The following is a 26,787-nucleotide window of genomic DNA, read 5'->3' as shown; positions in this document are numbered from 1 at the left end:
TTTTGGTACCAGTACCATGCTGTTTTGGTTACCATAGCCTTGTTGTAGAGTTTGAAGGCAGGTAGCATGATGCCTCCAGCTTTGTTCTTTTTGCTTAGGATTGTCTTGGCTATGCAGGCTCTTTTTTGGTTCCATATGAAATTTAAAGTAATTTTTTCCAATTCTATGAAGAATGTCCATGGGAGCTTGATGGGGATAGCATTGGATCTATAAATTACTTTGGGCAGTATGGCCGTTTTCACAATATTGATTCTTCCTATCCATGAGCATGGAATGTTTATTTATTTGTGTCCTCTCTTATTTCCTTGAGCAGTGGTTTGCAGTTCTCCTTGAAGGGGTCCTTCACATCTCTTGTAAGTTATATTACTAGGTATTTTATTCTCTTTGTAGCAATTGTGAATGGGAGTTCACTCATGATTTGGCTGTTTGTTTGTTATTGGTGTATAGGGAATGCTTGTGATTTTTGCACATTGAGTTTGTATCCTGAGACTTTGCTGAAGTTGCTCATCAGCTTAAGGAGATTTTGGGCTGAGATGATGGGGTTTTCCAAATATACAATCATGTCATCTGCAAACAGACAATTTGACTTCCTCNACCAGCTCCTCTTTGTACCTCTGGTAGAATTTGGCTGTGAATCCATCTGGTCCTGGACATTTTTTGGTTGGTAGGCTATTAAATTACTGCCTCAATTTCAGAACTTTTTATTGGTCTATTCAGGGATTTGACTCCTTCCTAGTTTAGACTTGGGAGGGTGTATGTGCCCAGGAATTTATCCATTTCTTCTAGATTTTCTAGTTTATTTGCATAGAGGTATTTACAGTATTCTCTGATGGTAGTTTGTACTTCTGTGGGATCAGTGGTGATCTCCCCTTTATCATTTTTTGTTGCATCTATTTGAATATTCTCTCCTTTCTTCTTTGTTAGTCTGGTTAGCGGTCTATTTTGTTGATCTTTTCAAAAAACCAGCTCCTGGATTCATTGATTTTTTTGAAGGGTTTTTTTATGTCTCCTTCAGTTCTGCTCTTAGTTATTTCTTGTCTTCTGCTAGCTTTTTAATTTGTTTGCTCTTGCTTCTCTAGTTCTTTTAAATGTGATGTTAGGGTGTCGATTTTAGATCTTTCCTGCTTTCTCTTGTGAGCATTTAGTGCTATAGATTTCCCTCTAAACACTGCTTTAAATGTGTCCCAGAGATTCTGGTATGCTGTGTCATTGTTCTCATTGGATTCAAATAACTTATTTATTTCTGCCTTCATTTCTTTATTTACCCAGTAGTTATTCAGGAGAATGTTGTTCAGTTTCCATGTAGTTGTGTGGTTTTGGGTGAGTTTCTTAATCCCGAGTTCTAATTTGATTGCACTGTGGTCTCAGACTGTTATTATTTCCTTTCTTTTACATTTGCTGAGGAGTGCTTTACTTCCAGTTATGTGGCCAGTTTTAGAATAAGTGTGATGAGGTGCTGAGAAGAATGATTTGGGGTGGAGAGTTCTGTAGATGTCTGTTACATCCACTTGGTCCAGAACTGAGTTCAAGTCCTGAATATCCCTGTTAATTTTCTGTCTCGTTGATCTAATATTGACAATGGGGTATTAAAGTCTACCACTATTATTGTGTGGGAGCCTAAGTCTCTTTGTAGCTAAGAACTTGCTTTATGAATCTGGGTGCTCCTGTATTGGGTGCATGTATATTTAGGATAGTTAGCTCTTCTTGTTGCATTAATCCCTTTACCATTACGTAATGCCCTTGTCTCTTTGATCTCTGTTGGTTTAAAATCTGTTTTATCAGGACTAGGATTACAACACCTGCTTTTTTTTTTTGCTTTCCATTTGCTTGGTAGATATTCCTCCATCCCTTTATTTTAAGCCTATCTGTGTCTTTGCACGTGAGATGGGTCTCCTGAATACAGCACAATGATGGGTCTTGACTCTTTATCCAATTTGCCAGTCTGTGTCTTTTATTTGGGGCATTTAGCCCATATTACATTTAAGGTTAATATTGTTATATGTGAATGTAACCCTGTCATTGTGATGCTAGCTGGGGTTTTTTTTGCCCATTAATTGATGCAGTTTCTTCATAGTGTTGATGGTCTTTACAATTTGGTATGTTTTTGCAGTGGCTGGTACCAATTTTTCCTTTCTATGTTTAGTGCTTCCTTCAGGAGCTCTTGTACAGCAGGCCTGGTGGTGTCAAAATCCCTCAGCATTTGCTTATCTGTAAAGGATTTTATTTCTCCCTTTGCTTATAATGCTTAGTTTGGCTGGATATGAAATTCTGGGTTGAAAATTCTTTTTTTTTTTTTGGAGATGGAGTCTCGCTCTGTCGCCCAGGCTGGAGTGCAGTGGTGCTATCTCAGCTCACTGCAACCTCTGCCCCTCCAGGTTTAAGCAGTTCTCTGCCTCAGCCTCCAGAGTAGCTGGGATTACAGGCACATGCCACAAATATTATTTTAAGAACGTTGAATATTGGCCCCCACTCTCTTCTGGCTTTTGTAGGGTTTCTGCAGAGAGATCTGCTGTTAGTCTGATGGGCTTCCCTTTGTGGGTAACCTGACCTTTTTCTCTGGCTGCCCTTAACATTTGTTCCTTCATTTCAACCTTGGTGAATCTGACCATTATGTGTCTTGGGGTGCTCTTCTCGAGGAGTATCTTTGTGGTGTTCTCTGCATTTCTTGAATTTGAATGTTGGCCTGCCTTGCTAGGTTGGGGACGTTCTCCTGGATAATAACCTGAAGTGTGTTTTCCAACTTGTTTCCATTCTCCCTGTCACTTTCAGGTACACCAATCAAACGTAGATTTGGTCTTTTCACATAGTCTCATATTTCTTGGAGGCTTTGTTCATTCCTTTTCATTTTTCTTGTAATCTTGTCTTCACACTTTGTTTCATTAAGTTGATCTTCAATCTCTGATATCCTTTCTTCCGCTTGATCGATCCAGCTATTGATACTTGTGTATGCTTTACGAAGTTCTCGTGCTGTGTTTTTCAGCTCCATCAGGTCATTTATGTTCTTCTCTAAACTGGTTATTCTAGTTAGCAATTCATCTAACCTTTTTTCAAGGTTCTTAGCTTCCTTGCATTGGGTTAGAACATGCTCCTTTAGCTCGGAGGAGTTTGTTATTACTCACCTTCTGAAGCCTACTTCTGTCAATTCATCAGACTCAATTCTCCATCCAGTTTTGTTCCCGTGCTGACAAGGAGTTGTGATCCTTTGGAGGAGAGACGCATTCTGGTTTTTGGAATTTTCCAAAATTCCAAACCAGCCTTTTTGCACTGGTTTCTCCCCATCTTTATCTACTTTTGGTCTTTAATGTTGGTGACCTTCGGATGGGGTCTCTGAGTGAATGTCCTTTTTGTTGATGTTGATGTGGCTGCTTTCTGTTAGTTTTCCTTCTAACAGGCCTCTCTGCTGCAGGTCTGCTGTGGTTTGTTGGAGGTCCACTCCAAACCCTGTTTGCCTGGGTATCACCAGCAGAGGCTGCAGAACAGCAAAGATTGCTGCCTGTTCCTTCCTCTGGAAGCTTCGTCCCAGAGGTGCACCCACCAGATTCCAGCCAGAGCTCTCCTGTATGAGGTTCTGTCGGCCCCTACTGGGAGGTGTCTCCCAGTCAGGATACACAGGGGTCAGGGACCCACTTGAGGAGGCAGTCTGACCCTTAGCAGAGCTCAAACGCTATGTGGGGGATCCGCTGCTGTCTTCAGAGCCATCAGGCAGGGACGTTTAAGTCTGCTGAAGCTGTGCCCACAGCCGTCCCTTCCCCCAGGTGCTCTGTCCCAGGGAGATGGGGGTTTTCTCTATAAACCCTTAACTGGGGCTGCTGCCTTTTTTTAAAGATGCCCTGCCCAGAGAGGAGGTATCTAGAGAGACAGTCTGGCCCCAGTGGCCTTGCTGAGCTGCTGTGGGCTCCGCCCAGTTCAAACTTCCAGGTGGCTTTGTTCACACTGTGAGGGTAAAACCGCTTACTCAAGCCTCAGCAATGGCGGACGCCCCTCCCCCCTCCAACCTCAAACGTCCCAGGTCAACCTCAGACTGCTGTGCTGGCAGTGAGAATTTCAAGCCAGTGGACCTTAGCTTGCTGGGCCCTGTAGGGGTGGGACCAACTGAGCCAGACCACTTGACTCCCTGGCTTCAGCCCCCTTTCCAGGGGAGTGAACAGTTCTGTCTCACTAGTGTTCCAGGTGCCACTGGGGTATGGGAAAAAAAAAAAAAAAAAAAAAACTCTTGCAGCTAGCTCAGCGTCTGCCCAAATAGCTGCCCAGTTTTGTGCTTGAAACCCAGGGCCCTGGTGGTGTACACACCTGAGGGATTCTCCTGGTCTGTGGGTTGCGAAGGCCGTCGGAAAAGTGCATTATCTGGGCCGGAGTGCAGATACTGAGTTCCTCACAGCCTCCCTTGGGTAGGGGAGACAATTCCCCGACCCCTTGCACTTCCCGGGTGAAGCAGCACCCCACCCTGCTTCTGCTTGCCCTCCGTGGGCTGCACCCACTGTCCCACCAGTCCCAGTGAGATGAACCGGGTACCTCAGCTGGAAATGCAGAAATCACCTGCCTTCTGTGTCCATCTCACTGGGAGCTGCAGACTGGAGCTGTTCCTATTCGGCCATCTTGCCTTATTAGAAATTTTCCATTGCCAGATGCGTATCTTACATTTCAAGGTCTTTACCTCGTCCTTGAACCTTACAGGTGTGCATCAACACCTGTAATCATAAGCTTTTATTCCCCTGTGCACTCATCTCCAGGTCCTCTTCGTGAATTATTAGTAGACCCATGTTCATCCTTCCTTTATCCCGTTCCTCCTATAGTCAGGGCCAGTAGCACTAAAAGTACTAGAGAACTTCTGTGCACTCTGAAATCAGATCTGTACGTAGCATTACTGGAGAAGGACTAGAAAATTCCATGAGGTAATGCCAGATACTGTTTTATTTTTATTTTGAGGAATTCAAGGGTAAGAATTAGGACATACTCCACAGACTGAAACAGTTCTTTTTTCATGACATCTGGCATCATTTTCAGCCAGTGCCCATACTGTATCCACCTCTGCTATTAGAGAGGCAGCCAAAGCTGTGTCCATTTGAAACCATGATGTCTCTTAACCCAGTATCTTTTAGTGTCACTTTGCTCTCAGAATCTTGTGGCTTAAATGCTCAGTGAGGATCCCAGTTGTATAACCTTTGTACAAATTCCCAACGTTTTGTAAGAAATTGCTACCATCACCATTTTTCTAAGACCAGTTTGAACTTAGGTGAAAAATCAGTATGCATTTAGGAGTGTTGACTGGAAGAATGAGTTTATAAGGAGAAAACCTTAAAGTATGATACAATGAAGTTATATAGGGAATACAGGAAAGTTAGAAAGTCTGGTGACCCCTGCCAAGGGAGAAAGAGCTTTATGTCCACACACAGGCACAACACACTTCCTGTATTTCTCTCCCTTTGCCTCCCTGGTCAGTGTCCACTGGAATATTTTATAAAAAGAGTAAGTTTATTATCCTTCCATCTGTTTTGCTTTTTCATTAGTTTTAAATGATAAACTTAGTACCTAGAAATAATACTTTCTCATAAAACCATGCTCTTTTAAAGTAATATTCTTTTCTTTTCTCAATATTCAGGATTGAATCCAACGACCTGCCTCTGTTGACTGCTATTGCCAGTACTCATTCTCCTTATGTGGCTCAAATACTCTTATAAGCTAAAGCTCAGGACAGTTCTTCCTTGGAAGAAAAAAATCAAATTCTCAACTGAAGGAGAAAGGAATAAGCTCTCTGTGATGTCGAAAGCATGAGCAGAGCAAACAGAAACACGGTCATTCCACCTTTTTGTTTTGTGTTTTTGCTGTCAAGCTGATGCTTCATTGAAGACTTAGGTTTACTTGACATAATGGCATTTGTGATTGTCATGAACACTTCAGGCCATTTGTTACCCATGAATCAACAAAGAGACTGACCTTTTTGGTGGGAGGAAACATAAGCACTACACTAAACATGAAGCTGTTGCAACAGATCGCCTTGTGCTGTTTAGGCAGAATAAAGGCAAGCGACTTGAGCGGGGTGGTCAGCAGTGTACGTAACATTCCAGTAGGAAACTGCTTCTGAGTTTAAGCATGAGCTCCCCGAACTGGGGAAAACATATTTTGCTATTCTGAGACAACAGTCAGAACACGGACTTTGGATTCCAGGTCACAGTTTGCTTTTTATACAAGGTAAAGCAAAGAGAGCCACATTGTGCCATCTACAGCTCCAGTGGCTGTAGCAGTGACTGACACAAAACTTGTAAGAGAATTGCTTGTTGGGAAGAGTGCTTTAGGGACCCACTGTTTTCATTTCTTCTTGGAGTTTACCTTGTTTCAGATGCAGCCACAGGTAGGTCAGAGATGGATTGTTGGTGCAATAAACCCAAGAATCAATGTAGCCTCTTAATCCCATCAAGATGTAGTTTGTAACAGCAAAGTGTACAGTCTGAAACTATATGTTTTATCCTTACATTTTAGAGCTTTCAGCAGCCTTTTTAAGAGAGGCCATTTACCAAAGTTACTTCTATAAGCTCAAGAGTGTTTCTGTTGGTAAGTTCTTCCAACTGAAGCCACTTTTTTCTTATAGTTAATACAAATGACTATTTTTACTTTAAAAGGCACAGCTGTCCTGGTGGGAAATGAACCTGCAGCAGTTCAGGATGACTAATGAACATTCAGGATGATTGCTTGAACATTTAGAAAAAATCCATACATGATCTAAATTTTTATATTATCATTTCTGTGCCTTCTAATTCCTGCATCTTTTTCAAAACATCTTTCCAGAAATTAACTTACCCATTGTATAAAACCGACCAAAATGATTTCCCAAAGTTCATGCAAAACAAAACAAAAAAAACACTTAATTTTCTGTGAATATGAAAGAAACTTTAGCTTACTGACCATGAAACAGACTATGTACTGACATCCAGGGTAAAGTAAAAGACTTCTAAATATTGGTCATTAAAAGACAGGAGCTAAAGCTAGCAAAGCAAAACATCTTTAGCACTTTGCAGATCTTAAGCAGTTAACCAGGTTCTGATTCCCTTCCACTGTTTTATGAATTAATTCCAGTTCTTTTCACGTATCTTTGAACCTAAGAATATGAAGTAATTTCCCTATTAGGGACTAGAATGACTTCAATTATTTTATTTGATAAAAATCAGAACTACTACCTTTTCTTCTTTTTTTAATGATGCAAAATGTAGATGAGTGCGTTAAGGCTTGTAAGATCTTTATCATTTTATGTCATTCATTGAAAATTGAAATGTTCATTCCTTTTAATGTTTTCCTGTTTCCTTTTGCCTAGCATTTGACTTTGGTGTTTTAAGTTCTGTAGTTTCCTGACATCATTGTTTGCTGTTGTGTTACACAGAGAGAAAGAACCTCACCTGTGGCTCCGCTCATCCCACATCCATTTCTCATTATGTGTAAATAAACTGTCAGAGCTGATGTTACAGCTTTTACAGTTTAAAGCATTCCCCTCCTCTCTAGTTCCTTTTTTCTTGTTTACATGTTTTGGGCACTTTCCCTCATTCACCACCTTGCAGGGTTTCATAGAAAATAACTTGCTACAAAATCAGTGTAATTCTAATGTGGACATGGTGGCATGTTGATCATTAGACCCATCTAGGGAACACTGAGCTTTAAATCGTTGATTCTAAACTCTACACATTGAAAAAATTCAGCCCAGGCCCCTCAAAGCCTGAGAAAATTTCATTTGCTCTCAATCTAATGTTCCAGAACTCACTCTTGCAAAAATGCCTGTTGGAAAACTACAGGTGGGTCACGTGTGGGGGCTGTCTCCGTGACACTCAGGATTCCAGTCAGAACCTAATCCTCATATCTATTGCCTACAAAAATAGACCAAGAATGTTGCTGCTATTTTATAATCTTTAAATATTTAACATTCAAGTTTTCTTTGTCTTAAATTCAACCTCTTCCTAAAAGCGAAAAAGAAAAAAAAAAACAACAACACAGAATTGTGTTGCAATCCACCGCTCACACATCGTGCACCACCCGGTGGCTTCATTCTGGCTTAGCCGCAGAGGCAAGAAAGGGACCCCACCCGCTCCCACGCCCACCTCAAGAAAAAAACATAAAATAATTTTTTTAAAAAAAGAAAAGAAATCTACCTCAGTTGACAGGATTCCACCTTTAGGGTTTCTTCAACTTTTAAGTCTTACCTGTTGAGTGTAACTTTTGTAGCATCTTGCTTTTCTAAGCAAGCTAGTGAGGCATGACAGAGCAGAAGTCTGTAAATGTCCCTGTGATGGACCTCTTTCTAGCATGTTGCAGTTTTATTTTTAATAAATTGATAAGTGAAATGAATGTAAAGGTAATTGTGTACGTTTTAGACATGACAATGAAACTTTAAAATGTAGCTTCCATACTTGTGCATAATTCCAAAGTATTTTATTTTTTATCAGTGTTAAATAGCTTTTGTACAGGCTTCAATCCATTTTCTGAAGTGTGCTGTTTTTTAATGAAAGTAACTATAATCTTTTCACATCCCATGGAACTGCCGTTTACACATTGCAACTTTTAAACTTAACCATATTTTCAAAATTATTAACGTTTTGGAGGGAGAAAATCGCCGCTTGCTAAATGATACTAAACCATTGTTTGGGCTCTTATAATTAGGTCCTGAGATTTTATAAAAATTTAGTCTGTAGCTTTTAGGTTCTTCACTAGAGATGGTTGTACATAAAATAAAGAATATAAAGTACCCCAAAATTCTTTTAAATGTCTGGATTTTCCACTAATATGTACTTTAGAGAAGATTTTGTTCATGCATACTTTCACATTAAATTGAAAATGTCTTCAGCTTCTCTTGGTAAATGTGAACCATTTGTTTTTTATTGTGCTTCGGGGAGAGGGTATTTTAATATAATTTTTGCCTAAATCAAGCAGTCCCCTCTGAATGTTAATTTTTAAATGTCAAAATATGATGAACCATATATCTTGAAAGTGAGATTGCAATATGCTTAAACTTAAGTGGTATTTCAAAAATGAGAAAATTCTGGAATTTGTTATTTGAAGCTCCATAAGAGAAATTGATAGGACTTCGTTTTTGATCAGTTTGAATAGATACCAATGTCATTGTGTGGGAATTTTTTTAACTTGTTTATGTATTATTTTGATCCATTTTTCTGTGGCATTTGGTGCAATAAAACTTTTGAATTTATCTTGAACATTTTCCTGGTGCTGCATGCTATTTGTTTGTTACATTTAATAAAATGTAGAGGTCTCATTTCTAATAATTCATGCTGAAAACAAGCTGATTATATATCTCAGTGGTTTTTAACTGGGGTGTTTTGGAACTGCGGGGACATTTTTGGTTAGCATAATGACAGGTTAGGGTTACTGGCACAGAGAGGGTGGGGGCTCCGATGATAGGCGAGAGGTCCTGCCCCACGAGAGACAGCCCTACAGGATGAGCACTTGTCCCACCTACCTCCTGTGTAACCCTTAAATGTCCTGCAGGACATTTATATAGCTAAAAAAGCCTGTTTATAGTTAAGCAGATAATTCTGCTATATAAAAACACAGTATCTTTTTACGTGATTTTAGTATATAATGCGTTCTCCAGGAATGCAGTTGTATAAATTGAGGGAAGAGTTTTACTTTGTAAGATTTAGAATTTTAGCGAGAAGCGGTCACTTGGTCTTTACCAAGAATTGATATACTTTTTGGAAAGTTATGTTTCCAATGGTAACATAGTTTGGTAGCCATGATAGCTATGGAATTTGAGTCACCAATACAGCACATTTCTGTCAGTCTTCATTTGTAGCCCCTGCATTCATGAAGACTCTCTATATAGATGCCTACTTTTTTTTTTTTTTTTTTTTTTTTTTTTGATATGGGGTTTCGCTCTTATTGCCCAGGCTGGAATGCAATGGTGTAATCTCGGCTCACTACAATCTCCGCCTCCCGGGTTCAAGTGATTCTGCTACCTCAGCCTCCCAGGTAGCTGGGATGACAGGCATGTGCCAACACACCTGGCTAATTTTTTGTATTTTTAGTAGAAACAAGGTTTCACCATGTTAGCCAGGCTGGTCTCGAACTCCTGACCTCAGAAGATCCGCCCACCTCGGCCTCCCAAAGTGCTGGGATTACAGGCGTGAGCCACCGCGCCTGGCCAACCTAATTATATTTTCTAATCTACTGCCCCAATATTTATGTATTAAAGTAGTATAAATTACTGTTAAATTTCTTTTAAATTATGGTATAATAGGACATTATATTGGTTTGATATAAATTGAGTATATTTGTAAATTTTATTTTAGGTTAATAAAGGGGCATTACAAAATATTTGCTCTGAAAAGGGATGATGTCCACTGATATATTTGTTCTCAGGAAAAAAAATATGCCGTTGAGTGCAACTGTTGGTACCAACATAATGCCATACTGAGTTATGTTATCTTAAAGACTGGGGGGGAAATTACAGTAGATATTTCAAAATCCTTTCTGATAAATGAAAATTTCAAGTGTTTTTCCCTGAAGCTTTTTTTTTCCTTTTCCTGCATGCTCAGCTCTCCAACGATGGCTTCTCTGCTGTGCACTCAAGTGAAACAGCTTTAAAATCATGCCATCGATAAAAGGATTTAAACGCACGTGCACACCACAGTGCAATCATGCCATCCATAAAAGGATTTAAACACATGTGCACACCACAGTGCTTTTTGGTTCCCTAGCACCTGGACCGTTCTGTCAGATGCTTTCTGTATGTTACCTCAGTTAATCCTCACAATGGATAAGAGGGGTACTGTGATGCTGTGATGGTTATTATTTTTTTTTAAGAGACAGGGTCTCACTTTGTCACCCAGGCTGGAGTACAGTGGCATGATCATAGCTCACAGTAACCTCAAACTTCTGGCCTCAAGTAATCCTCCTGCCTCAGCCTCTCAAGTACCTGGGACTACAAGCATGCACGAACACACCCAGCTAATGTAAAAGAAAAAAATTGGGGGCTGGGCGCAATGGCTCACGCCTGTAATCCCAGCACTTTGAGAGGCCGAGGCAGGCAGATCACGAGGTCAGGAGATCGAGATCACCCTGGCTAACATGGTGAAACCTCGCCTCTACTAAAAATACAAAAAATTAGCCGGCCATGGTGGTGGGTGCCTGTAGTCCCAGCTACTCGGGAGGCTGAAGCAGGAGAATCGTTTGAATCTGGGAGGTGGAGGTTGCAGTGAGCTGAGATCGCGCCACTGCATTCCAGCCTGAGCAACAGTGAGACTCCGTCCTCAAAAAAAAAAAAAGAAAAAAAAAAAAAATCCATGTAGAGACAGGGTCTCACTCTGCTGCCCAGGCTGGTCTTGAATTCTGGGCCTTACATGATGCTCCTCAGCTTCCCAAACCGTTGGGATTACAGGCATGAGCCGCCAGGTGTGGCCTGAGATGGTTAATTTTATGTGTCATCTTGGCTAGGCAATAGTAATCAGATATTTAGTCAAACACCAATCTGGATGATGCTGTGCAGGTATTTCTTCTCTTTTCTTTCTTTTCTTTTTTTTTTTTTTTTTTTTAGATGGAGTTTCGCTCTTGTTGCCCAGGCTGGAGTGCAATGGCATGATCTCGGCTCACTGCAACCTCTGCCTCCCGGGTTCAAGTGATTCTCCTGCCTCAGCCTTCCTGAGTAGCTGGGATTGCAGGCATGTACCGCTACACCCAGCTAATTTTGTATTTTTAGTAGAGACGGGGTTTCCCCATGTTGGTCAGGCTGGTCTTGAACTCCTGACCGCAGATGATCTGCCCAACTCGGCCTCCCAAAGCGCTAGGATTACAGGCGTGAGCCACTGCACCCGGCCCAATGCTGTGCAGATATTTCTTAGGTGAGATTAATATTTAAGTCAGTAGACCTTGAATAAAGCTGTTTATCCTCCAAAATGTGGGTGGGCCTCATTCAACCTATTGAAGGTCTCAAGAGAAAGACTGAAGATCCCTCAGGAAGAGAATTCTGCCTGCAAACTGCCTTCAGGCTGAAGCTGCAACATCAGTTCCTCCCAGGGTCTCCATCCTGTTGGCCCACCCTGCTGCATTTGGATTTGCCAACTTCCAAAATCACAGGAGCCATCTCCTAAAAATAAACACCCCTCCCTGGCTGTTCCTCTCCTACACGCACAACACACACATCATTGGTTCTGTCTCTCTGGAGAACCCTGACTGATACAGAGACTTAGGAGATCAGTCCAATGATATGGTATGATAACCCAAAATGGAGTTGAGTAGGGTCAGAAAATCATCATTCCAAGTTACAGGAAGTAAGACTTTCAAGCAAATATCTTTAACATAATAAAAAGTACCAACTTGAGAGTTATCCCATAAAGGTTGACATAGATGTCACATAGTCTCTGAATATGTGTTGCAAAGAATTGGAAAACAACCCTCTGAGAAGGAAAGAGGTAACATCTCATTAAAAGTAGTAGAAAGACCCGGCGTAGTGCCTCATGCCAGTTCCTGTAATCCCAGCTACTCGGGAGGCTAAGGCAGGAGAATCACCTGAACCCAGGAGGCGGAGGCTGCAGTAAGCTGAGATTGTGCCACTACAACCTGGGCAGTAGAGTGAGACTCTGTCTCAAAAAACTAAATAAAAGCCCAGCCCTGTGCACTCCAGCGACTCAGCTGATTGATCTCCAGCCTTATCACCAGGTAGTTCTGTGCTCTATATTCCGGCCACATTGAACCACATACACTTCCGCAAAGGGGCTGGGTTATCATTGTCTTTGCTCCGTCTGTTCTTCCTAGAATAGACTTCCCTTTGCCTCATCAAATCCCCCCATTCCCTCTTCCCTTTACCTCATCAAGTGCCCCCTGTTCCTAGCACAAAATCCAGTTCATTGTCAAATCCTCCAGCACCTTGCTACTCAAGGTCCTCAGACCAGCAACAACTAACTGGATTTCCTGGGAGCTTGACAGAAATGCAAAATCTCAAACCCCATTTCAGACCTACTGAATCATAATCTGCATCTTAACATGATCCCCAAGTGATTTGTATGACCTTTAAAATTTGAGAATACTGCTCTCAAACTCGAGTGGATGAGGAAAAGAATGTATCAGTCACTAAGACTGAAGTCCGTGGATTGGAAATGAAGGGGGACAATGAGAGTATTTGCCAGCAAAGAAATGAAATAGAAATGAATTACATTAAAAATATCTATCATATGCACATAAATTGGACAATGATTAGGTAGCTATTATAGGAAGGAAGGAAAACTACCAGAAATCCAGAAGGGGAAAATAATGAATGGAATAGAAGATAGAACTTAAGAGATATTTTGTGATTTAAAAAGAGAGATTAGGGCATTATAGAAGAAGCGGTTTAGAGACTTGCTCAATGGATTTCCAAAAGTATTTTTAAGAGCATTTTGGGTAAATGTATACAAGAATGATACATACTGTTAAATCTCATAAATTGTACTTTTTAGAAACATTGTAATTAAGCTCTCTAAACTTAAGTTTATACATGGAAAACCAAACTCAAACTATGGATATAAAATATTCCCATTTTCAACCATCTATTTTGATGGGAAAGCTTGTGATACTGTCTATAGGTTTAAGCTCTTAAAATTTCCCCCAAGTCGCCCAGTAACACAGACAAATTTCTACTTAAGAGGCGTTCAGTGCATGGTTCTGATTCTTGTCACATAAGAATGGAAAATGTGTTGGCATCTCAAGTAAGAATAGGAATGATAGCCACTCATTGGCGGCTATGTGTGAGGCACTGTGTTGGAAGCTTTTCACATGTGGTATTCATTATTTGCTTTCGAATATATGAGAACACTTGTTCCAATTTATTTTCCCTAAAGAGGGTTCATGTAAAAGAGAGGGGATTGAGTATTTATTGAAGCATCCACACAAATTCTGCAGGACAGTCCAAAAAATGGACTTGTGGGACAAGTATCTCAAGTATCTCTGGAAAGTTAGAAGAAAACCTCATTGATAAAAAGATAAATTATTTTGAATGATTCAGTATTTTATTTCTGGAATGAAAGGGGTATGAACAAGTACTCAACTACTCTCGTAAATAATGGGTTAAACCGACCTCAGGTGCCTCTTGATGTGATGCACTGAGCATGACGCGACGTCACTTATCTGGGATTCCTGACAAAAACACGTAACCTGAACCCACTCGTGAGGAAACATCAGACGAGCCCACACTGAAAGATACAGAACTGGCCTGGATTCCTCAAAAATGTCTGTGTTATAAAAAACCAGAGTGAGGAACTCCTCCAAATTGAAGAGGACTAAAGAGACGTGATAACTCAATATAATACATGGTCCTAGACTGAATCCTGGATCAGAATATAACAAAGGTCATCAGTTAATACCTTTTGTTGTTGTTTTTTTAGACAGGCTCTCTGTCATGCAGGCTGGAGTGCAGTGATGCAATCATAGCTCACTGCAGACTTGCAGGCCTGTGCTCGAGCAAACCTCCCACCTCAGCCTCCTGATTAGCTGGGATTACAGGCACGTACCACCACCCCTGCCTAATTTTGTATATTTTTTTGTAGAGACGGGGTCTCATTATGTTGCCCAGGCTGCTCTCAAACTGCTGGACTCAAGTGATTCTTCCACCTCAGCCTCCCAAAGTGCTGGGATTATAGGTGTGAACCACCACCATCTGCTATTTAATAAAATTTGACTATGAACTTTAGATAGTAATACTGTATCAATGTTAAATTTCCTGAATCTTATAAATTGTACTGTGGTTATGTGAGAGAGAATCCTTGTTCTTAGGAAATACACCCTGAAATATTTAGGAGTAAAGGGTCTAGCCTGTAGATTATTTATTCCACAGGGTCTGTGCCTGTAGTCCTAGCTACTCAGGAGGCTGAGGTGGGAGGACTATGGTTGTGCCCATGAAAAGCCACTGCACTCCAGCCTGGGCAACATAGTGAGACCCCCATATCTTAAAAAAAAAAAGATAAACAAAGCTGGGGGACATCATGTCTGCAACTTGCCCTCAAATGGTGTAAGAGAGAGAGGAAGAAAGAGAACATTAAAGCAAATAAAATTAACAACAGATGGGGCTGGGGAAAGAGTATATCAAGAGTTCTTTGTGCTGTTGTTACAACTTGCTCTACAAATTTGAAATCAAAATAAGAAGTCTTTTAACAGATGTTTGAAAGCAAAAAAATATTTCAACTAGATTTGGTGAATGAAAGAGGCGTTTGGGATAATTTAGTCTGTAATAGCTCTAACCTGACACGAAATTAGTTCAGTGACAGAAAGTAACTAATCCAAGCCCTCCTCCACACACACTGCAATAAATCATTTCACTTGGACCCATCTCAAAATTCAGACTACGTTGAAATGTTAGATGTCAAACTGTTCCCTTTTTCAATACGAAGTATTCCTAAGGTCAGAATCCACTGAGCAGGACAGCTAAGTCGCCCTCCATCACAGAATGTCTCAAATAGACATAATGGCTTGCTGATGAATCAGATCTCTGGCAACAGAGGGTGAGTAATATTCTAGTGAATTGGCAAGATTCTCCAAAAGAGCAAGAAGTCATTCTACGCGTAGGGAACAGGAGTTGCCGAATGGGCCTGAGCTATTCTAGTCCTTTTTCTATCATGGAAATCTGCTGTCAAACTCTATTGAAAACCTGGATGCCTGCAAAGTCCATTGTGCTGTGGGTTTAGACAGAAAGCTATTATTGGCGAATGGTTTGTACACAGACCTCAGGAAATAGTTGTTGAATATATACTTCCACATTCTTTAATTCTCCTCCTAACTCTATAAAATATTCAGAACAGCTACCAAAATCCCCATTTTACTTATAAAAACCCATACAGGGAAATTATGCAACTTACCCAAGATTCCATAAATAGTTTAGGGGAAAACCTAGAGTTTGAACAGGTATAAGCTTACTCTGCTAACCAGTTTGTGAGGTTTTAAGGGGAGCTACAGATTTACCTCCATTTCACAAACAGTGCTTTCTCAGCTCTTGGAACTCACAGGGGTGGCCATTCTCTCGAGGTTAAACCTAGTGATAAATTCTGAGGCCAAAACCTCCTGTTTTCTTTAACAGGGGAATAATGCCCACTCACCCACTGCATAAACTGTGGCAATCCAGTATAAAGTACAAAATGCTTCGATAGGTTAAAAGAAGCTATAAAACTGATTATTAGTATTACTATGAGAAACCCCTCCCTAATTTATATGTTAAAGCAGCCTTACTTTTTCTATGATGATTTAGAAAAGCAAAAAATCATACCTTTTCCTTTTTTGGCAGCTTCGGCAGCTTAAATGGTTTGGAAGCTCTTGGCAATGATGACTTACTCTGCCTAACGAGAGTAGCCCATTTGGAATTTCTCCGATCAGTGTCCTCGAAATCACTCACATGCCAGGCAAAAGAAGCGCGACTCTGTTTTCCTTGCATATCCAGGACATGAGGTTTTGGTTGCCTGGAATAGGAACAAATTGGTTCTCAAATGGAAAAGATCTAGAAACAAGGCCACCAGTTTTCAGATAGTTGAGATTTGTCTGTTTTTCTAGTAATTTAAGGTGATTCTAGCCATGTGGCTTAGGAAAGCTGAAGACCTGACCCATCCTGGGAAGTTTCTGGGCTGTCTCCACTCTACATCACTGGACTGCTAAAGATCCAAAAACCACCCCCAAGATGGACACCTATCTAGGAAGCTTGTTGATGATTGCACTACTGCCCTTTCAAAGCCAAGCATGGAAGATGCTGTGAAGTTGAAGGTGATACGCTACGGCTGAGACTTCACGAGACCCATGTGATCTCCTGAAGGACACAGCCTGTCCATTTTGAGGTCTCATGGACATTCAGGAAAACACCAGCTTTTCTATTCTCCAAGCTCTGGCTTTGGACTGCATTTTAGAGGAAAGATCTAGGCTTCTTCCTCTTTCCCTGGTGAGATCCTTGGCTAAGTCCTGACAACCCTAAATTAGAACATTATCTCAGCCCTACCTTTCCATTATAAAAGGCTGACTCTGGGAAACAGACAGAAACAGGATTGTAAGGGTAGGGATTTGCCATCTCATTTGGAAAGCTGTTGTTGTTCAGGGAGCCTTTTGGGACTTCTTATTCACCATCCTTCGACCTGGGCTGCAAGAGCCCTTTGGGGACTGCAAAGTTCTCTTTCTAGAATCTGAGTCTGTGGGACCATGATTTCTGGGAGATTTGGATCACTCTTCACTCATTCAAGAATCTATAGACATTTTCTATATGGCTGGCACAGCACAAGGCACCATGAGGACCAGCAGTAATAAGACAAAGGCCTTGTTGTTATAGAGTTTATATACCTGTAGGGGAGACAAAAAACAGATAACTGAAATATTTGGGAAGTACTAGGAAGAAAAAGACAGATGAGTAGAAAATCCTGGGCATGCTATTTTCATGAGGTTAGACAGGAGAGGATGAGGTAATGTTTGAGCAGAGATCTCTGTGAAGATCTCATGGCGAAACCCAGTCTCTACTAAAAATACAAGAGTGTGAGCAATTATCCCATCCTACAGGGGTCAGGCTGTTCCTTCCTGCTCCTGAGAATCACAGAATCCATGTGGTGGGAGGGAAGTGACCATGGCTGTCTCCAGCAGACCCTCACCTGACATCCCATCGTTCTAGAATAAAGTCTGAGCTCCTCAGCATATCATGCGGGGGAGTTTGTTGTTGCTGTTTGGTTTGTCTACATTTATTTTATGTATGTATGTAGAGACAGAGTCTCCCTCTGTCACCCAGGCTGGAGTGCAATGACGTGATCTTGGCTCACTGCAACCTCCACCTCCCAGGTTCAAGCAATTCTCCTGCTTCGGCCTCCCAAGTAGCTGGGATTACAGGTGTGCGCCACCATGCCTGGCTAAGTTTTTGTATTTTCAGTAGAGACAGGGCTTTACCACGTCGGCCAGGCTGGTCTTGAACTCCTGACCTCCGGCCATCCTCCTGCCTTAGCCTCCCAAAGTGCTGGGATTACAGGCATGAGTCACCACCCGGTCTGCTTTCTTTTTAAAAATGGTCCTACTGGGCATGGTGGCTCATGCCTGTAATCCCAGCACTTTGGGAGGCTGAGGCAGGCAGATCATGAGGTCAGGAGATCAAGACCATCCTGGCCAACATGGCAAAACCCAGTCTCTACTAAAAATACAAAAAGTTAGCTGGGTGTAATGGCACATGCCTGTAATCCTAGCTACTCAGGAGGCCAAGGCAGGAGAATCACTTGAACCCAGGAGGCGAAGGTTGCAGTGAGCCAAGATCGCACCACTGCACTCCAGTCTGGGTGACAAAGAAAGACTCCATCTCAAAAAAATAATAATAATAATACAAACAACTAGCTGGGCATGGTGGTACACGCCTGTAATCCCAGCAACTCGGGAGACCAAGGCAGGAGAATCGCTTGAACCTGGGAGGCGGTTGCAGTGAGCCGAGATCACGTCACTGCACTCCAGCCCGGGTGACAGAGCAGGGGAAAAAAAGGCCCAACCCCAGTGGGTCCTTCTGACCCACTCTCCTCAGCCTGTCTCTACTTTCAGACACACGCAATCCTTCTTTTTGCCTTCACCTTCCCCTCGATGAGCTCCAAAGAAGCTGCACTCTGAGACTCACAGCCTTTTGCTTCAATTTCCTCTGCTTGTGATTCCCTCTCCTCCTTCTTTCCTGGAAAACTGCAATTAAGTTGGGGCTTTAAACATTACTTTTCCATGAAGACTTTTTTTATTCCTGTCATGAAGCAATTTTCTACTTTAATAGCACTATTCGACTTTTTTTTTTTTTTTTTTTTTTTTTTTTTGAGACAGATTCTCTGTCTCCCAGGCTCTGGAGTGCAATGGCACAATCTCAGCTCACTGCAACCTCTGCCTTCCAATTTACTTGCAATTTACTTGCCTCAGCCTCCCAAGTCGCTGGGATTACAGGCGCCTGCCATGCCTGGCTAATTTTTGTAGTTTTAGTAGAGACAAGGTTTCACCATGTTAGCCAGGCTGGTCTCAAACTCCTGACCTTAGGTGATCCACCCGCCTCGGCCTCCCGAAGTGCTGGGATTACAGGCGCGAACCATCGTGCCTGGCCTGACTTCTTTTGTAGAAACTATTAGAATATTCTTGAATTCCTAGCTCAACAGTCTCTCTTTCTACAAATTCAGTGCTCCTTAAAAGGCCCAGAGTGTATCTCATTTGTCATTGGCTCCCCAGTCCCATTACCCTGCCTGACATGTAACTGACACTCAACTAATCTTGGAGAATGGAGGAAGAGGGAAGGACAGGGAAGATCAGAACTGAGTGACATGAAGGGCGCCTGCCTTCCCTCGCACTCCCTTCACTCCACCTGCTCTACAGCCTCTTTCCCCTCCCGCCGGGCAGCTATGTAGAAGTGGATCCCTGTGGTCCAGTTTGTCTGAGTTGTGTTATTTACAAGTACAGATTAATAGCTGGAAATAATTTCAAGAAAGCTTCAAAGGCAGAATAGCTGATGGTGAGAATGTGAGCAACAGATAGTGCTTGTAGTTTATATTAGCTTGATTAATGATGCATGTGAAAACTATTTCACGCAAATGTCACCTTTTCTTTAACATGTTATACAAGTAACTATCGAGAAGAGTTTAGAAAAGAAACATGCTTGTCCATCTTTAGTCTTCACTTAAGTGCTAAAATATTTTATTATCTTTTAATTTAAATTCAGTATCTCCTACGTCCCTGAAATTGGGATCAACAGAAGCAATAGAAAGTTAAAAATTAGATATAGTTCAAATATATTAAAGTTTTTACAAATATACTGGCCACATCAACTATGGGGATTTACCCACACTATATTGAACTGGGACCCAGATGGGCCCAAAGTCTAAAGAGACAAACCAAGGAGCAGAAGGTCTGGCTCTAGATGGGCCATGAGTGCCAGGCCTGCATGATGGGTAGGTGTCAGGGGCACACACAAAATAGCAGCAAACACACACGTGCTCCACAATGAACACCACCACCAGACATTTTTGTGCAACATTCTTACTATTTAATTATTACACTAAATAGGCCTCTCAGGGTCAGATACTTTTCTTTTTGGCTGTTTTTTTGAAACAACCTGAAGCTTATAGAAAAGTTGGAAGCACAGTACAAAATCTTCTTTTCCCAAACCAGTTAAAAGTACATTGTTGACAGGATACCTATCATCCCAAGTACATCTGTGTGTAATTCCCACAAACAAGGACACTCTACATAACCTTGACATAACTGTCAAAAGCAGAGAAAATGGTAAAATTAACATTTTTATATTACTACCATCGAATGCTCAGACACCATTCAAGTTTGGCCAGGCATCCCAATAACACCCATTTTGCAAAAGGATCCAGTTCAGAATCAGAATCACGTGTTACATTTAGTTTTTATGTCTCCTTCAGTCTGGAACCGTTTCTCAGTCTTCCTGTGACATTCACATAGCCTTGATGTTTTTGAAGAATCCAGGCTGGTTATTTTGTAGATGTCCCTCAATTTGGGTTTCTTATGTTTCCTCTCGGTTAGACTCAGGTTATGCATCTTTGGACAGGAATAATACAGAATGACCATAATTTTGAGTTGTTCCATTACTGATGATGTTCACTTAGGTCACTTGCTTAAAATGCTACCTACCAGAATTCTCCTTTTTACCATCACATTTCTTGTTATTAGTACTTTTTGGAAAAATACTTTGAAATTATGTAAAACTTTCATCCCATATCAAATGTTTTATTTGTTTAAATCTATTTATTTCAGTATGGGCTTACGGTTTCCTGCTTTATCCAATAAGTAACAATCCATCATTAATAATGTTCATTTATGATGCTCAAGTTATCCCAGATTTGGCTAGTAGAAGCCCCTTCAATCTGGCTTCTGTGTCCTTTTGACATGTCCCTGTCATTCTTCATACACTTGCTTATGTTTCTGCACAAAAGATGTTCCAGGGTCATCTTTTCCCACTCCAGCCCTGGAATAATCCATTTTGTGAAGGAACTTGTTGGATGTGGGGCCTGGTGGGAAGGGATTGGATTACAGGGGTGGTTTCTAATCATTTAGCACCATCCCCTGTTGCAGGAAGTCAGGGACCCCAAACAGAGGGACCGGCTGGAGCCACGGCAGAGGAGCATGAATTGTGAAGATTTCGTGGACATTTATCAGTTCCCAAATAGTACTTTTATAATTTCTTATGCCTCTCTTTAGTCTCTTAATCCTGTTATCTTCGTAAGCTGAGGATGTACATCACCTGAAGACCACTGTGATAATTTTGTTAATTGTACAAATCGATTGTAAAATGTGTTTGAACAATATGCTGTCAGTGCACCTTGAAAAAGAACAGAATAACAGTGATTTTTAGGGAACAAGGGAAGACAACCATAAGGTCTGACTGCCTGCGGGGTCAGGCAAAAGAGCCATATTTTCTTCTTGCAGAGAGCCTATAAACGGATGTGCAAGTAGGAGAGATATCGCTAAATTCTTTTCCTAGCAAAGAATATTAATACACTGAGAAAGGATTGCATTCCTTGGGGGAGGTCTATAAACGGCTGCTCTGGGAGTGTCTGTCTTATGAGGTTGAGATAAAGACTGAGATATGCCCTGGTCTCCTGCAGTACCCTCAGGCTTACTAGGGTGGGGAAAAAACTCCACCCTAGCAAATTTGTGGTCAGACCAGTTCTCTGCTCTCAAACCCTGTTTTCTGTTAAGATGTTTGTCAAGACAATACAGGCACCGCTGAGCATAGACCCTTATCAGTAGTTCTGCTTTTGCCCTTTGTCCTGTTCCCTCAGAAGCATGTGATCTTTGTTCTGCTTTTTGCTCTTTGAAGTATGTGATCTTTGTACCTACTCTGTTATTACGCCCCCTCCCCTTTTGAAACCCTTAATAAAAAAACTTGCTGGTTTGAGGCTCAGGTGGGCATCATGGTCCTACCAGTATGTGATGACCCCCGGTGACCCAGCTGTAAAATTCTTCTCTTTGTACTCTTTCTCTTTATTTCTCAGCTGGCTGACACTTATGGAAAATAGAAATAACCTACGTTGAAATACCAGGGGTGGTTCCCCCCAATAATCACCCTAGTGAGACATCATGACAGAGTTCTCACAAGATCTGGTTGTTTGAAAGCGTGTAGACCAAGCACAGTGGCTCAAGCCTGTAATTCCAGCACTTTGGGAGGCCAAGACAGGCAGATCACCAGAGGTCAGGAGTTCAAGACCAGCCTGTCCAACATGGTGAAACCCCATCTCTACTAAAAATACAAAAATAATCAGCCAGGCATGGTGGCACGCATTTGTAATTCCAGCCACTTGGGAGGCTGAGGCACAAGAATTGCTTGAACCCTGGAGGTGGAAGTTGTAGTGAGCTGAAATCACTCCACTGCACCCCAACCTGGGCAACAGAGTGAGATTCCATCTCAAAATTTAAAAGAAAAAAGAAAAAGAAAAAAAGTGTGTAGCACCTCCCACTTCGCTCTCTCTCTCTCCTGTTGGCCATAGAAAGATGTGCCTGCTTCTGCTTTCCCTTCATCTTCTGCCATGATTGTAAGTTTTCTGAGCCCTCCCCAGAAGCAGAAGCCTGTACAGCCTGCAGAACTGTGAGTCAACTAAACCTCTTTTCTTTATAAATTACCCAGTCTCAGATATATCTTTATAGCAGTGTGAGAAAAGATTATATTTTAAAAACCAAGATCTCAGTGTTAAGCATTCTTATTGCCATAGGGGGTGACACTGTTCCTGAGCTATAGTTTTCTCCCTTGCCATATTTGTAAATTTCTTCTACTACAGTGATAAAGCTGGCTCCCATTCCTTTTACATATTTGTTTGATCTGCCTCCTTGTCTATAACCAATATCCCAATGCTACTGCCACCTCCTCTGCCTTGTGTATGCCCTCCCCAGCAGACCCCTTCTCACTGTGCTCTGGACCATCACAGTCCCCCAACTCCCCACTCTGGGGCAGACAATCCCTTTACCAGGCTGCACCTAGTGGCTCTAAGACTGTATTGTGGGGGAAGGGAAGAGGAACGTGGTCAGGTATCTCTGAGACATCCCCAAATGTCTGGAAGAAGATACTGTATATATCCACTGATTAAATAAGTTGATTTTATATCACAAGATCCAGATTGTTAGATATCATTCAATCATGTTTTAGGTAACTTTTAAATTGAAATATAATTCATATACTATTGAATCCACACACATTTAAGTGACCAATTCATAAGGGTTTTATTATATTCAAAAGATTATGCAATCACCACCACTTAATAATTTCAGACATTTTCACCAACCCCAAAAAGATACTTTATATTCATTAACAGTCCCCATTCTCCCCTTCCTCCAGCCCCTAGCAACAACTAATCTACTTTCTATCTCTATGCATTTGCCTATTGGGGACATTTTATATAAATGGAATCATACAAAATGTGGCCTTTTGATTGTCTTCTTTCAGTTAGAATAATGATTTCAAGAATTGTCCAGGTTGTGGAATGTACTTCATTCCTTTTTATGGCCAAATAGTATTTCATGGTATGGATATATAAGTTTGTTTATGCCTTCATCACTTGATGGATATCCAGTCATCCCAGCACCATTGTCAAAAAGACTATGTTAACATATTGAATTGTCTCAGCATCCTTGTTAAAGTTAGTTGACCATAAATGTAAGAGTTTATTTCTGGACTCTAAGATTTATTCCTTTGATCTATATATCTATCTTTATGCCAGTGCCATACTGTCTTGATTACTGTAGCTTTATAGTAAGTTTTGAAATAGAAAAGAGTGAGTTCTCCAACTTTGTTCTAAGATTGTTTTGGCTATTCTGGATCCCTTGTATTTCCGTTTGAATTTTAGGATACACTTGTTGATTTCTACAAAGAAGCCAGTTGAGATTTTGATAGGGACTGCATTGAATCTGTAGATCTATTTAGAGAAGACTGTATTAAGTCTTCCAGTTAATTAGTATGTATTTCTATTTATTTGGATCTTCTTTACTTTCTTTCAATGATGTTTTGTTTTCAGTGTGCACATCTTGTGCTTGTTAAATTTATTCCTAAATATCTTATTCTTTTGATGTTATTATAAATGAAATTGTTTTAATTTCACTTTAGACTATTCATTGCTAATATATAAAAATACAATTGATTTTTGTATCTTGATCTTATATCCTGTGACCTACTGAACTTATTAGTTCTGATAGATTTTATGTAGATTCCTTAGGATATTTTATATATAAGATCATGTTATCAGCAACTAGAGATAGTATTACTTCTTCTCCAATATGATGCCTTTTATTTTGTTTTCTATCTAATTGCTCTGGCTAGAATACCTATCACAAGGTTGAATAGACATAGTGAGAACTGATATATTTGTCTTGTTTTTGATCATAGAATAAACACATGCAGTTTTTTACCATTAAATATTATATTTTCTGTGGTTTTTTAATAGATGCATTTTATCAGCATTACAGGCTGGTTTTCTCCCCAAGTTTATATGTTGACGTTCTAACCCCCAAGGTGGTCCTATTTGCTGATAGGACCTCTAAGGAGATAATAAAGGTTAGGTGACATCATAAGGGTGGGGCCTTTATCCAATAGGACCGGTGTCCTTATAAAAAGAGATAGAGACACCAGAGAGCTGTCTCTCTGCATATGCACATAGAAAAACCATGTAAGGACACAGAAAATAGAAATCTCCAAGCCAAGAAGAGTGGCCTTACCAGGAACCAACCCTAACAGTACTTTGATCTTGAATTTCTAGCTACAGAACTGTGAGAAAATTAATCTCTGTTTTTGAGCCACCCAGTCTGTGGTATTTTGTTACAGCAGTGCAAGCAAACTAATACAGTCAGATTGAGAACATCCCCTTCTATTCCTAGTTTGTTGAGTGTTTTCGTTATGAAAAGGGTTAGAGTTTTGTCAAATGCTTTTTCTGCATTTATTGAGATGATCATATGGATGGTTTTTGTTTGTTTTTTTGACTTTTGAGATAAAGTTTTGCTCTTGTTGCACAGGCTGGAGTGCAATGGCGTGATCTCTGCATACTGCAACCTCCGCATCCTGGATTCAAGCGGTTCTCCTGCCTCAGCCTCCCAAGTAGCTGGAATTACAGGTGCCCACTACCACGCCTGGCTAATTTTTTTGTATTTTTAGTAGAGACGTGGTTTCACCATATTGGTTAGACTGGTCTCAAACTCCTGACCTCAGATGATCAAACTGCCTCAGCCTCCCAAAGCACTGGGATTACAAAAGTCAGCCACCGCACCTGGCCTGTTTGTTTTTTCAAACAGGGTCTTACTACATTGCCCAGATTATACTTGAACTTTTAGGCCCAAAGGATCCTCTCACCTCAGCCTCCCAAGTCACTGAGACTCTAGGCATGTACCACCATGCCTGGCTTGACCATGTGATTTTTATCCTTCATTCTGTTGACATGGTATATTACATTGATTGATTTCCATACATTAAGTCAATCACGCATTCCTGGGATAGATTCCACTTGGTCATGATGTATAATCCCTTTTATATTGCTAGATTTGGTTTACTAGTATTTTGTTGAACATATTTTGTATCTATATTCATAGCAGGTATTAGTCTGTAGTTTTCTTGTTATATCTTTGCTTTGGTAACAGAGTAATAAATGAATTGGAATTGTTTCCTCCTCATTTTTCTGGAAACAGTTTGTGAAGAATTTGTTAATTATTCTATTTGCTAGAATTTACCAGTGAAGTTATTTAGGCTTCAGCTTTTCTTTGTGGGAAGTTTGTTGATTAATGATTTAATTTTTTAACTTGTTATAGGTCTATTCATATTTTCTATTTCTGCTTGAATCAATTTTGGTAATTTGTATCTTCCCAGGAATTTATCAATTTTATTGATCTGATTTGTTGGCATATAATTGTTTACAGTACTCCCTTATAATAATTCTTATTTCTATAAGATCAGTAGTGATGTCCTTATTTTATTCCTGATTTTAGTAATTTAAATGTTTTCTCATATTTCTTAGTCGGTATCTTAGTTCAGCAGTCCCCAACCTTTTTGGCACCAGGGACCAGTTTCATGGAAGACAATTTTCCATGGATGAAGAGGGGGGTGAATGGGGTGGTTTTAGGATGAAACTGTCACCTCAGATCCTCAGACATTACTTAGATTCATAAGGAGCACGCAACCTAGATCCCTCACATGTGCAGTTCACAATAGGGTTCATACTCTTGTGAGAATCTAATGCTGCCGCTAATCTGACAAGAGGCAGAGCTCAGGCAGTAATGCTCTCTGACCTGCTGCTCATCTCTTCCTGTGTAGCCCAGTTCCTAACCGGTACAGGTCTGCAGCCCAGGGGATGGGGACACCTGTCTTAGTTCATCTGAACTGCAGTAACAAAATACCATACACTGAGTGGCTTATCAATAACAGAAATTTGGAAGATGAGAAGTCCAGGATCAAGCCCCCAGCAGATTTAGTGTCTAGTAAAGACTTGCTTCCACCTAGACAGCCATCTTCTTCCTGTGTCCTCACAGGGTGGAAGGGTCTCTCTCAAGCTTCTTTTATGAAGACACTAATCCCACCTTCATGATCTAGTCACCTTCCAAAGGCCCCACCTTCTAATGCCATCACCTTGTGAAGATTTTAACATAAGAATATTGAGGGGACGTAAACCTTCAGACCACAGCAGTCAGTCTCACTAATGTTTTGTCAATTATATCATTCTTTTTAAGAACCAACTTTAAAAAAAAAGTTCCTGATTGCTTTTCTATTCTTTATCTATTTTTATTAGTTATTATTTCCTTATTTCCACTTGCTTTGAATTTAGTTTGTCCTTCATTTTCTAGTTTTTTTTTTTTTTTTTTTTTTTTTTT

General features: G+C 40.7%; 2 protein-coding genes across 7 annotated transcripts in view; one reads left to right on the top strand and one right to left on the bottom strand.

Moving 5' to 3' along the window:
• FNIP2 (folliculin interacting protein 2) overlaps positions 1–9,191 on the top strand; it is a 140,446-nt gene extending 131,255 nt beyond the window's left edge. For all 6 annotated transcript variants that reach the window (XM_017859712.1, XM_017859710.1, XM_017859707.1 and 3 more), the window contains one exon: positions 5,600–9,191. In XM_017859712.1, coding sequence (XP_017715201.1) covers positions 5,600–5,678 — 79 coding nt within the window. In that variant the 3' untranslated portion in view covers positions 5,679–9,191. The remainder of the gene's footprint in view (positions 1–5,599) is intronic.
• SPMIP2 (sperm microtubule inner protein 2) overlaps positions 1–26,787 on the bottom strand; it is a 131,989-nt gene that overhangs the window by 4,666 nt on the left and 100,536 nt on the right. Inside the window, exon 4 of the mRNA XM_017859714.1 lies at positions 16,223–16,412. Within this exon, the coding sequence (XP_017715203.1) occupies positions 16,223–16,412 (190 nt within the window). The remainder of the gene's footprint in view (positions 1–16,222; positions 16,413–26,787) is intronic.

This window comes from Rhinopithecus bieti, unplaced genomic scaffold (assembly GCF_001698545.2).
Source record: "Rhinopithecus bieti isolate Rb0 unplaced genomic scaffold, ASM169854v2 scaffold_50922, whole genome shotgun sequence".
NCBI lineage: Eukaryota > Metazoa > Chordata > Mammalia > Primates > Cercopithecidae > Rhinopithecus > Rhinopithecus bieti.
Note: the sequence above shows the minus strand (reverse complement) of the source record. Positions and strands in the feature narration are given on the sequence as shown.